General features: G+C 47.6%; 2 protein-coding genes across 3 annotated transcripts; one reads left to right on the top strand and one right to left on the bottom strand.

Annotated features, from left to right (window-relative positions):
• Nucleotides 1-580: 580 nt before the first annotated feature.
• On the top strand, nucleotides 581-3926 carry LOC127775704 (uncharacterized). Of its 2 annotated transcripts, none has more exons than XM_052301992.1 (5): nucleotides 581-1126; nucleotides 1212-1441; nucleotides 1899-2009; nucleotides 2147-2299; nucleotides 2384-3926. In XM_052301992.1, exons 1-5 carry the CDS (start codon nucleotides 870-872, stop codon nucleotides 2959-2961), a joined length of 1329 nt encoding a protein of 442 aa, XP_052157952.1. In that variant the 5' UTR covers nucleotides 581-869; the 3' UTR covers nucleotides 2962-3926. The 2 variants fall into 2 exon arrangements, with proteins under 2 accessions (XP_052157952.1, XP_052157953.1); XM_052301993.1 differs by having other exon boundaries at nucleotides 591-1126; nucleotides 2387-3919.
• A 5225-nt stretch (nucleotides 3927-9151) lies between these two features.
• On the bottom strand, nucleotides 9152-11800 carry LOC127776222 (uncharacterized). The gene is made up of 5 exons (XM_052302582.1): nucleotides 11683-11800; nucleotides 11351-11574; nucleotides 11060-11123; nucleotides 10068-10301; nucleotides 9152-9959 (listed from the first exon to the last, which is right to left on the bottom strand). The coding sequence occupies exons 1-5, from the start codon at nucleotides 11798-11800 to the stop codon at nucleotides 9307-9309; spliced, it is 1293 nt and encodes a 430-aa protein (XP_052158542.1). The 3' UTR covers nucleotides 9152-9306.
• Between the last annotated feature and the right edge of the window lie 699 nt (nucleotides 11801-12499).

A 12499-nucleotide genomic window follows, 5' to 3' on the forward strand; every position in this document is an offset into this window, starting at 1 on the left:
TTATCCTTGCTTGCGTGGTAGAGTAGTTGCAGTCCAGAGATTGGCTGAATGCACGTACTGGTGATGAATCTCAGATGGATGGAAGAAGTTTCCTATGCCAAGACTTGATCATCCTGAAGTAAGGTATTCCCTCCGTAAATATTTTTTTTAAAAAAAACGAACTTAGAACTGAATGTGATATATTCTAGTACAACGAACATGGTTAGAAATTCTGTCCAGATTCGTTGTGACTAGGACATGTCACATCCAATTCTAAATTTATTTATTTATTTATTTTTGGAACAGAGGAGTAGGTAGGAGAAGCCCTGGTCCTGTGGGAGAGAAGAAGAAGCAGGTCGCGGCGTTCATCTCATCACTCATCAGGGTTTGTGGTCACAAGTAACTCGTACCATATCTTCTCCTATCTCATTTCTCAACTGAATGACTCGATTTTTATGGCGCTTTTCGCCACTCCCCGTCCCCAAATATAAAACCATGATTTCGCGCAGCAACTCAGGCACAGCCAAACAGCCTGACCATTAAAAAGAATTATAATTTACTGTTTTGTGTTTTGGTGTGCCTGACTAAAAATGTTTAAACAGCACGCCACGACGGACAAACTAGAAAGAAAGAAAAAAAGAAAGAAAAAAAAACATTTATCCGTTTGGTACCACGGTAGTAGAAAATATCAGCATGAGGAATTAAATTGCGTTTGGATTTATCAGGAGAGAATTGATGCTCAAAACCTGAAGGCTACTAGTTGTTTGTTGCAGCATATAAAGAAGAAGAAGAAGAAAAGGAGGAGGGCGTCACACTTGGCGCAGACAAAACAACGAGACCGTACAGGTAGAGGTGGTAAAGGTAAACGACGAGAGCTAAAGAAATCTGGCATGGCGCCACCGGCACCGGCCGCTCTCCTCCTCCCCTCCAACCATTCCTATCGCCCGCTCCTGCCTCGCCCAATCCTGCACCACGCCACCGGCTTCGCCTGCGCCTCGGCCTCGCCCTCGCCGCCCCCTCGCCTTCGCCTTCGCCTTCGGCATGCCGCCCCGCTCCGTGCCGCCGCCCTGCCGGCCATCGCCATCGCCCCCGGCGACCACTGGGGCAACTGGGCCTTCCTCCTCTCCGCCGCCGCCTTCGGCACCTGGTACCGAATGCCGCTCCCTTCTTCTCATGCTCGTCTCGTCTGCTCTGCTCTGCCTGCTCATTGCTGAATAATGATGGCATGGCAGGTCGGAGGAGTCCACGTCGTGGGGCGCCGCGCTCAGCGGCTCGCTCGTCAGCATCATGGCCGGCCTGGCCGCCACGGCCACGGGTCTCGTCACGGCCGGCGCGCCGGCGCAAGACGCCGTCATGGACTACCTGCTGCCGGCCACCGTGCCGCTCCTGCTTCTCGGCGCCGACCTCCGCCGCGTCGTCAGCACCACCGGCGACCTCCTCAAGGCCTTCCTCATCGGATCAGGTAACTTAATTATCTTCCTTATTATGTGTATATTAATCAATTCTAGTACCTCCACAATTAATTAATTAACTAATGTCTCTCTCTTGAATCAGCGAACCAATAACATTGCAAAACTTTGCTACTTTAATTGATTAATTCCCCCTCTTGCCGTCCGGCCTGCCGGCCAACCCAGCTAATTAATTTTCGTTTAAAAGCAAACAAATCGCAAGCTCCCAAGATGCAAACTCACTCGGTCATACTGACATTATAGTGCATGTGTCATTGCCTTTGTAACTGGTAGGAGTACTTACTTTGATTAATTTTTAACTACAAAATGCCACAATGATTTCATCTTTCCAAGTCACCCAGTCACTCAAACACTGGGACAGTGATGTTGAGCAGGAATTAACTGACTGACAAGATTGATGTGATGCGGCTGAATGTGCTTTATTATTGATGATGCAATTAACCTTTGCAGTTGCAACTACAATTGGCACAACGATAGCCTTTCTGTTGGTTCCTATGAAATCACTGGGTCAAGATAGCTGGAAGATCGCCGCTGCGCTCATGGGCAGCTACATTGGTGGAGGTAAATCATCGTTACCAGCTAAATGGGGGGTATATTTTGGCAGGATTTAAGAAAGAATTACACATACTACATTTTGATTAATTAGGACATTAATTATGATCTGAGCACGCATTTCCATTTCCATATGATTGAAATAGCGGTGAATTACGTCGCAATCTCTGAAGCACTTGGCGTTTCTCCGTCAGTGCTAGCAGCCGGTGTGGCTGCAGACAACATCATCTCTGCACTCTACTTCATGACCCTCTTCTCGCTGGCAGCCAAGATACCAGCTGAACCTAAAACTGCTCAAGGTACGTACGGAGATTCAATATGTATATATCATCTGAATTTCTTAGCTTATAAAGCTAATTAATGAAATGATGGATGGAGCATAGCAGAGGGTAGTAACGGCGGCGAGTCTGAGGGCGGAAGGCGGATGTCGGTGCTCCATGGCGGCGCGGCGGTGGCGCTGTCGTTCGTGATCTGCAAGGCCGGGTCGGCCATCTCCAGCCAGCTGGGAATCCAGGGCGGCACCCTGCCGTGCGTGACGGCGCTGGTGGTGGCGCTGGCGACGGCGTTCCCGCGGCTGCTGGGGAAGCTGGCGCCGTCCGGCGAGACCATCGCGCTGATCCTGATGCAGGTGTTCTTCACGGTGGTGGGCGCCAACGGCAACCTGGTGGACGCGGTGACCAAGGCGCCCAGCGTGTTCGCGTTCGCGCTGGTGCAGGTGACCATCCACCTAGGCATCGTGCTCGCCGCCGGGAAGCTGATGGGGTTCGAGCGGAAGCCGCTGCTGATCGCGTCCAACGCCAACGTGGGCGGGCCGACGACGGCGGCGGCCATGGCGACGGCCAAGGGGTGGAGCTCGCTGATCGTGCCGGGCATCCTGGTGGGCATGTTCGGGATCTCCATTGCCACGTTTGTTGGCATCGGGTTCGGCATGTTTGTGCTCAGGAGGATCTGCGGCGCCTAACCAATCTATAGTACTAACAATTCAATTGGTTTATATATAGCTGCGATCAATAAATAATAATGGAGGAGTAGTAGCAATGAAGAATCATGCATGCATTTCAATGAAAAGTGTAAACATTAGAAGAAGAAGAAGAAGAAGAAGAAGAAGAAGAAGAAAATACTGTATTATTTATCAAGAGTAATACTATTATTATTAGAAGAAGAAGAAGAAAAGTTCTGCAGACGATGGATGGATTACAACAAATTAAGGTTCTGAACCCAAAAATCAAGCTCGTCCTTGTGCTGCTGATTTCCACAGTGAGGAAAATTGGTTGGGTGCAGTAAACGGGCAGGGGGACAGAAGGCACAGGTGGTGGTGGTAGTTGGCAATGGCAGGGTGCAAGCGTGGACGAAGCTGGGGGCGTCGAGGAGGTAGGGCGTAAAGCGGAGCTCGGCGAAGAGGAGGTGCTTGTGGGTGGGGTTTTTGATGCTGCGAGCGACGAAGTTGAGGTGGAGGTAGAAGAGGCCTCTGAAGCGGATGGAGCAGGCGGCGATGGGAGGCGGGTCAGGCAGCAGCTTGCTGTCCTCCACTGGGTCGAACACCAAGTAGTCGTCATCAACTCCTTGGCTCTTGCAATGGCGGCGCCATCGTGGCGAGTTGTAATGGGCGAGGGCTTCTTGGATGTACTCCGCACGGCGCTCTTGCTCCGTCATTGGCGTTCGGTGCTCGGTGCAGGACCCCATCACAAGTAGTTGCTGGCGTGCTTGCTCCTGCTCCTCCAGGTACGGTGGCCGCTTGGGGTCGTCCAAAACGGCGCCCCCCTCTACCATCACCCACCTCACCTCATCACCTTTCGTTGCGCGTCCCAAAACTAACCCCATTAATTTATTTATTTTTTGGGGAATTCCTTGCTTGCTACCTCTCTCGATCTCTCGACTCGATTGATATATATGGCATATAACCAACGATTCGATCCACCGCGCGATTTATCTCTTATATTTATTTACAATCTGTAGGCAGCCTCCCTCGTTTCGTGTTTGTATCCAAATCGGAATCATTATAGATTAATCTCAATACGACTCCTACTGCTTCTCATCAAAACTACAAAAACGGATTTGATATACAACTTTCGCCAGATTTTTTTTTTCCCTGAATAAAACTCTTAGTTTGTCAGTCATCAGATGAGTGTTACGATTCGTGCTAGGGCATGGAATGGAAAAAATATCGGAATTGCTAAATGTCATCCAATAGAAAACTAAGGTCAAAATCTTGTAAATTTAATTTATAACCTTGAGATTTGCTTTGTGATTCATGCTGCAGCAACCCTACCCCCTCCATATCCGACGAAGCTCCGGTGACCGGCAACAACTGTAACAACCCTCCCTCCTGTACCGCGTAGCCACCCTATCGGACAGGCGGGCCCACTTACACATACCACTCCGCTTAATTACACTTTCGTCCTCCCGCCAGAACCGCGTAGCTGTCGATGCGAAAAATACGCGCTAGCCTAAGAGGTTTGCTTTACTCTAGTGCAAGTCCAAAGAGATCGCTTTCGAGTTCAGGGCGTTCCAGTTGGTTTGATCCTGCAACCAACAAGAAACAAAGAAACCAAAGAAGTTGTAATTGATTTAACTCCTGCACGACTAGGCTAACCTCTTGAAAATTAGTCTTTCTTTCCACATTAAATACCACTAGTAATATGCACATGCTAACGCTACGATGATATTTGGAATGCAAACCAAACATAAATGTAATATAACGAGCTTGAATAAGATATATTTAAGATTGATGAAAAATGAACGACATAGAATTATTATATTGTGAATTACATAGCCACAAGTGTCTAAAATAACATCCCCATTTTTTTATCTTTTGAAACCGTATATATGTTCTTGATGCGCTTCTTTTTTGCGAACGCGCAAAAGGATTGCATGTCAATATATTAGCAAGAAAAAAGTTTTTGTTACACAAAGTAATCGACCAGACTGGCTTATGCAAAGGGAGGAGGGGAGAAAAAGCAAAATAAAAAAACTTGAAGCTAGGAACTACTACGACGGTTAAAAACGCAACTCCAAACAACGGGAGGGGACAGAGCCACGCTACACTCCTAAGAGATCCCCAAAAAAAGCAACGTCGGCTAAAGACCACAGCTGGCCCTCCGAGCGGGTGGACTCCATAACCACTGCAACCGAAGCGAGCGCAGAGTCGAAAACCCTGGAGTTTCGTTCCTTCCACAGCTGCCAGGAGACTAGGAGTATCAAGGAGTCGAAGCCGCTGCAGAGGTGCTCAGGTAAACAGGCCCTGGAGGATGACCACCAATCCTGGAGCCAGCTGCCACGAAGGGGAGAGAGGGCAGCCCAGCCAGGAGGGGACATCAGATGGAGCCAGACCTGCCGAGCGAACACGCAATCGATGAGGATGTGGTTCGCCGTCTCAAGCTTCTGAGCGCAAAAGGGGCAAGCAGAGTGGCTATCGATACCATGTTTTTGGAGAAGATCGGCAGTCCAGCAGCGCTGCTGAAATGCAAACCAAAGGAAGAACTTGCATTTAGCAGGGCCCTTCGCGTGCCAGAGTAGGTCGGCACAGGCAAAAGAGTGCTGGCCAAGGAAGAACGCCCGATACGCCGATTGCGTTGAGTAGCACTGGTCACCCGTCCAACGCCAGGCGAGGTGATCCTCAACACCCGATGAGAGCTGGGTAGGAAGCACCGCATCCCAGACTAACAGGAACTGAGAGATGACCGGGACAGTAAGAGCACCACTTATGTCACCAACCCAGGAGTTGTTCGCTAACCCAGTGGCAACCGTGCACGATCCCCGGAAGCGTAGAGGCACGGCGTGGAGGAGGTCAGGAGCTATAGAAGCTATCGAGCGACCATCGATCCATCGGTCAATCCAGAAGAGCGTGGACTGACCATCTCCCAGGATAGAGAAGGTGGATGCTGCAAACATGTCGGAGACGCTCCACTCAACAGGGGCCTTCAGATCAAACCAGTAGTGGTGTCCCGAGCGCTGAAGCCAGAGCCAGCGAACTCTCAAGGCAAAGCCAGCCATCATGAGATCCATAGTGCCCAGTCCACCGAGATCCCTAGGACGACAAACCCTCGTCCAGGACACCCGGCACTGTCCCCCATTGGCCGAGTCCGTACCCGTCCATAAGAAGGCGCAACGCTTCTTGTCAATGGCTTTGATAACCCAGCTTGGCAAGCCGATCGCCATAGAAACATGGACCGGAATGGAAGAGAGAACCGACTGGACTAGAACCGAGCGACCCGCCAGAGTGGTGAGACGGCCCTTCCAGGGGGGAGCCGATGGGAGACTTTATCCACAAGCGGTTGCAGGGCCGCTTTTGGCAGCTTGCGAACTGACAGTGGAATGCCGAGGTAGGTGCAGGGAAACTCCGAGATTGAGCAAGGAAAAGAGGACTGAACCAGTTCCAGGTCAAGAACCGAGCAGCGGATCGGAGTAATCGAGCACTTGGAGAAGTTGGTCCGAAGCCCAGAAGCGGCACCGAAGATAGAGAGGATGCCTTGGATGAACTCAAGGTCTTGCCAAACGGGGGAAAGGAAGAGAACTAGATCATCGGCGTAGAGGGATGCACGATGTCGAATAGCACGATCATTGAGGGGAAGAAAACCACCCGAGTCAGAGGCTTTGCGGAGCATCGCATTGAGCACATCCATGACTAGAATGAAAAGCATGGGGGAAAGAGGATCTCCTTGGCGAAGACCTCTCCGATGGGGGAACCGTGGACCTGGCACCCCATTAACCAGCACCCGGGAAGAGGAGGCACTGAGAATGAGGGAGATCCAATCACGCCAACGTTGACTGAAGCCAAGTTGGGCTAGTACCTCAAGCAAGAAAGGCCAGCTGACCGTGTCAAAGGCCTTCGCGATATCCACCTTGAGAAGAAGTCAGGGAACGCGTTTGGCGTGGAGCGCCCTTGCCGCAAGCTTGACATAGCGGAAGTTGTTATGAAGAGAGCGGCCCTTGATGAAAGCGCTCTGGTTAGGCACCACAAGCTCGTCCAGGCGAGGGGAGAGACGAGAGGCCAAGATCTTGGAGAACAACTTCCCAAAGCTGTGGATAAGGCTAATCAGCCTAAAATCCTTAATGTCAACAGCCTCGTCCTTCTTCGGCAAGAGGGAGATCAGGGCGTTCTTAAATTACTGTATGACTATAGGTGTAATGTCTTCAAATAAATTCTCATTGTAATTCAATAAGTTAATGAATCTGCAAATAGTTCACGTAAATGGAACATAATGCTTGATCTCAAATGACAAAGAAACATATATAGTATGGGCATCTTATCCCTGATCAACATCACAAAGAAGGATTCATCATTTTACAGTGTTAAATGAAAACATGCAGCATCAAATCTATTGCAGCCGGATTATGAGCCACCCCTGCAACATGAAAATTCACATTTATATTTGCATGGATCTATGACTCGTACAGATTTGAAAGGCATGAACAATCTAACCTGTGAAGTAATTCCGGTAGTAAAATGGAATGCATTGTCAATAAATTGTAGTAAAAAAACAAAAAAACTGTACCAACTGAAAACCTTTCAAAAGAGGAATGAGTCAAACCATATCAAGCAACGAGGTTTCAAAATGAAATCATTTTGTGTAATACTCCCTCCGTTTCAAAATGTTTGACACCGTTGACTTTTTAGCACATGTTTGACCGTTTGTCTTATTAAAAAAATTTATGAAATATGTAAAACTATATGTGTACATGAAAGTATATTTAACAATGAATCAAATGATATGAAAAGAATAAATAATTACTTAAATTTTTGAATAAGACGAATGGTCAAACATGTACTAAAAAGTCAATGGCGTCAAACATTTTGAAACGGATAGAGTAGTATATATACTACTGAAATAGTGAGAGCAGAGCACTATATGAGTTGGCATCAATACCCCAGATATTATGCAGTGAATCAGGCATCAAGAATAGCCAAAGTTAATCAGAAAGTTGAAAAATAGTATATACACCTTATGAATTTGTCTGCAATTTAGATATTCTTTTACAAGATTGCTCCATCACTCTTTTATGGTCAATATTCTCAACATGATTGAAGAACAATGTTCAACATTGTTATACTTATCCTACCTATTGTGTGATAATCCACAATCATTTCTGACACAATGTGATATATGTCTAAAGAAGTGGTCCTTCTAAGATCATATGCCACCAAACCACTATTGAATTCATCACTGAGAATAGATATTTTGTGGCACAGCTCAGGTTATTAGAAGGGAGCTATTTACCTGAAATGCTTTTGGACATCTACCATTTGACGCTGCAAAGCAACCAAGGTGACATGATAATTCCTGCCAAAAAAAAAATTGACTGAATAAGCAACTGAATATCAGAGACAGGATGCAGGAAACAAAGAAATTTCAACAACTGTTATGTCATCCTTGTTGAATTGTTGAGATGAACCTCAACAATCTGACCCCTGCGATAGATTCAAAAGCATATGGAGTGCAATTTTTTCTTTGTATTTTATTCCATGATAGTGAATAAGTCGGCAGCGATGGAACGACGGGCGGAGGTCAATGGCGAGGAAGCGGGATCAGGCGGTGATGTAGTCTTCGAGATGATAATATCGCTGAGATGGATGTATACGGCAAGATCAGCTTACCAAGCTCAGATCAGTTCATAATTCTCTCACTGTCCCACTTTGATCTGGAAAGTTCCAAGTGCTGAATTTATGTGTGGCTTGGCTACTGATTTCAAAACAGGATATGGACAGCTAATCGCCTGAAACTACGGGGCTGGTAAAACAACAACATGAGATGGCATTCTGGGAGGCTGTGGAAGCACGAATGAAGTATTCACAACTCAAAGCGTGCCCCGGGAATCCTTGTTGGATAATTAACGACGGACCAAGAAAGCGAACAAGGGCAGAGTCAAATCTCTTTCAATCCCGGTTTCTTGGGAGTTTTTTTATCGCTGAGATGGATAGCTATTGAAAGAGAACAAGCGCAGAAGAGACTGGATGGATAGCTGGAGGAGCGAGGGGTCTGTCAACGATGGTAGCAGCGGCACCGTGCAAGTGTAATAGGCTTGTTTTAGAGAGCATGAGCATGCTTGCTAGGCATGTCTTCCTCTCTCTACTGTTCCTCTTTGTAATCTGAACCAGCAACGGCTCCTGTACAATGCTTGCTCTTCTTAATACACACGCAATTTTTCCTTGGTGCAGTCAATTTCCACTCTGTATCATATATATATATGTATTGCACTCCAGAGAGAGTAACAACATCCCAAAACGCTTCTCATAGAATAGAAGCAATCAGTTATCTGTTGTACAATGAACTAATGAATTGAATTAGTTCGCCTGTAAGCTGAGAAGCTAACTGGCAAGAGGGGACAGAGGCCGGACGACCGGCAGAAAGAACCTAAGGAACGCTTCAAATAGAACCCATCTTGGAGGACCTCTAGCATTGTGACTGTCGAGAACTTCAATGTGCAATTCCCGGCCAAAAGGGGTTGCCGAAAACCGGTATGCATAGCATACAACGGCATGCAGAGAGGCCGTTTGGTTGTCAACCAAGAACGCTGGGCAGCCTCTGTACATCCTCCTGGCATCCTTGTCAGCATCGCAACCGGAGTATCCCTTTGGGGTAGCCCAGAGGACCCCAATGACAGGGCCATTCGAACATAGAAGCTTCGCTGCTTCCCTTGGGGTCAAACACTCCTCCATGGAGAAAAGCATTTGAATTGTAGTCCTGTAGGGTCCAACAAATCTACGGTATCTCTCTATCTGTAGTAGAGCCATACTGTCAGTCGTTGGTAGCCCTCCGATGTCAATGATTACATCCAGCACCCTGTCAGATTTCCCACCACTTTCCTGTGACCAGGCATTCCTCTTAAGGCATTCTTTTCTGAGTTTTGCAGGGGGTGATTCTACCCTCCATGCAAAGGATCCTCTCCCATGGATTCTCTCAAACGCAAGCCGGTGCTGCGCCTCGATACATACACTGCACGCCGAGAGCGAGCAGCCTCCTGCACCATGCATACAATACATACACAGAGAGATCAGTCAGTGAGAGGGTGGAGAAATTAGTCAATCAATGAGAGAGCAGGTATTACTATTCCAGTTAGGAGCTTCACCTGCGTATTGAATAATTGGTGAGCCCATTACTTCTTCCCAACTGTGTTCATTCGGTACTAATGCTTGGTGAATCCCTGCCACTACTTTCCACTTAAAATTTCTTAAGCCGCAAACCCAGTCAGATAGAAACTTTGTGCAGTACACAGGTTTTGCATCAGCCTTCTGCACTGAGGCCTCCTCCAAGAGTGATATGTTCATTCCCTCATATTCCTCTTCATTCCTATCCTTGTAATCTGCAAGCATTGTGCAATTTGTTCGTCATGTGACTAGAAGCAGAAGCATGAACAAACATAACAATGTACTACTACTACTACAAATTAACCTGGCAGATCTGCAAGACCCATGCAGCTAACAGCCTCAATTACTACTTCTAGTTTTGGACTTGAGCTTGTTGGAGCTAGCGAGGACAAAAACTACCTGAACGAATTGCTACACTACTAGCTTCATGCTAAACTCAATCTCTCAGGCAGACATGGAGCAATGAGCAAATACATTTTTTAAGGTACTAGCTGCTATTCCCTCCATTCTAAAATATAAACACATGTAGCATTTGAGATCTGTACCAAATTACAAGTACTTCTAAAGCACTCAATTTAGAAGTGCTCTTCAGTGAAATGTTTGTTTACTGAAATATAAACACATGCAACAACCTTATTTCAGTGAACATACAAGAAAAACAAAACGCTGGACAATGGGGAAGGACCCAATGTGGAATTTATCAAGAAAGAGGGTGAGCGTGTCCGGCCAGAGTCGAACGCGGGTCCCGGGGAGCACAACGGCTGCACCATGCCATCTGCGCTACACGCAGTCTCCAGTGAACATATAAGCATTCACTCGGTTTCAGTTAACATATGGAGCTAATTTCAGAAATATGAGGAGCAGGCTATGGGCTGTTTTCAATGATGATACCAGTTAATAAGAGAGAGCCAGTGTTTAGACTGAAAACATCTATCAGAACAATCATGATAATAAATATTGGTTATATCGTTACCTGATACAATGTGATGTATATGGAGCCCACTGCTTCTGAGAAGCAGACGAAGGGAGATGAACGTCTGCAACGGAAAACACATAAGGGAAGCACATGATCAACAATTGAATCAGGAATTTCACATCAAGATGTAGCTACCCCCAGGCATGATGAAAGAATTTGTTTTTTAGGCGGAAAAGGGGAATAACCAGAAGAAACACGGCGCAAGAGAGGGGGTGCAAGAAACCCCATGAGAATGACATGGCGGTGGCAATGTTGAGCGAATCAAGAACAAGAAACAGACTTAATTACCCGAGGACGCCGCTTGCACACGGATGTCCTGTTCTTGACGCCGGGTTCGCGGCCAGGCGACAGTGACACCTGCTCGCGGATGGCCAGCGTCCTCTTGTTGTTGTGCACATGTAGAAGGCCGGCGTCACCGCCGTAGATGGGGTTCGGAATCACAACCCTGCACCGACGGAAGTCGCGGCACAAGGAGAAGAGGCTGGTGACGTCGTGGCCCAGTGAGAGGGGTTCTTAATCGCCGATGGGCGAATCCGATAGCGTCGTCGTGTGCCAGCGCAGTACGCCGGTGACGCCCTCGCCGCCGTGGAAGGGGGTCGGCATCGCGCCCCCGCGCTGGCTGACGTCGTGGCCCAGGGGCGCCTGCTCGAGCTCCAGCAGCATCTTCTTGGGGCGGTGAAGAATGCAGGTGACGCCCTCGCCGCCATGGAAGGAGGCCGAATCCTCCTCGAATTCCATTTCCCCGCTGCGAACTTCACGGCCGGTGGTTCTTGCTCTCTTGGTTCAATAGCTGGAAGAGAGAGAGAATTGGAGGCCGTTGGGTTAGAGCGGGTACTAGTATTTGAAGCCCGCACCTGTACCGACTTGAGGCCCCTCGGCTCCTGAGATCATGCCACGTGTCTAAGTATTCCTTCATCCCCTTCTCCCCACTGCCATGGCGGCTTCTTTTTCTTGCCTTCAAACAAACAACAGAGTGAACAAACCACACTGTATTAGTCCTCACCAGAAAAGCTCTAAACAGATAATAGTACTGAGTTATGGTAATCCTCGGGGGCAAGGAGCTATCCATGTCAAGATTAGCAGGCTTTTCTTTATGTGTTATCATGTCACAAGAGAATTTTGCCAAGAATGAATATTGCAAGTTGATCATGCATTCCGTTTCTCTTCCCAGGTGCAAAACACTATATACACGCAAAATAAATAAATCATGTTTATTGCTTCTGCAAATTTCCTTTTTCTAGCCAAATACACAACTACTGCAGCAGATATCTCAGAATACAGCATCAGGGCTGGTTCAATATCCCAATTTGCAGCAACTGGGTAAAAGGGCTTTTGTCACCAGTCTCAAGTCAGTGCACCTCCAGAGTCCAGAGTGACAAAGAGGAGTTTGATCTGAGCAGGTTCTTCATGGAGAACTTTGCTCTGCATATACTGCTT

This window comes from Oryza glaberrima, chromosome 6 (genome assembly GCF_000147395.1).
Source record: "Oryza glaberrima chromosome 6, OglaRS2, whole genome shotgun sequence".
In the NCBI taxonomy this organism is placed as follows: domain Eukaryota; kingdom Viridiplantae; phylum Streptophyta; class Magnoliopsida; order Poales; family Poaceae; genus Oryza; species Oryza glaberrima.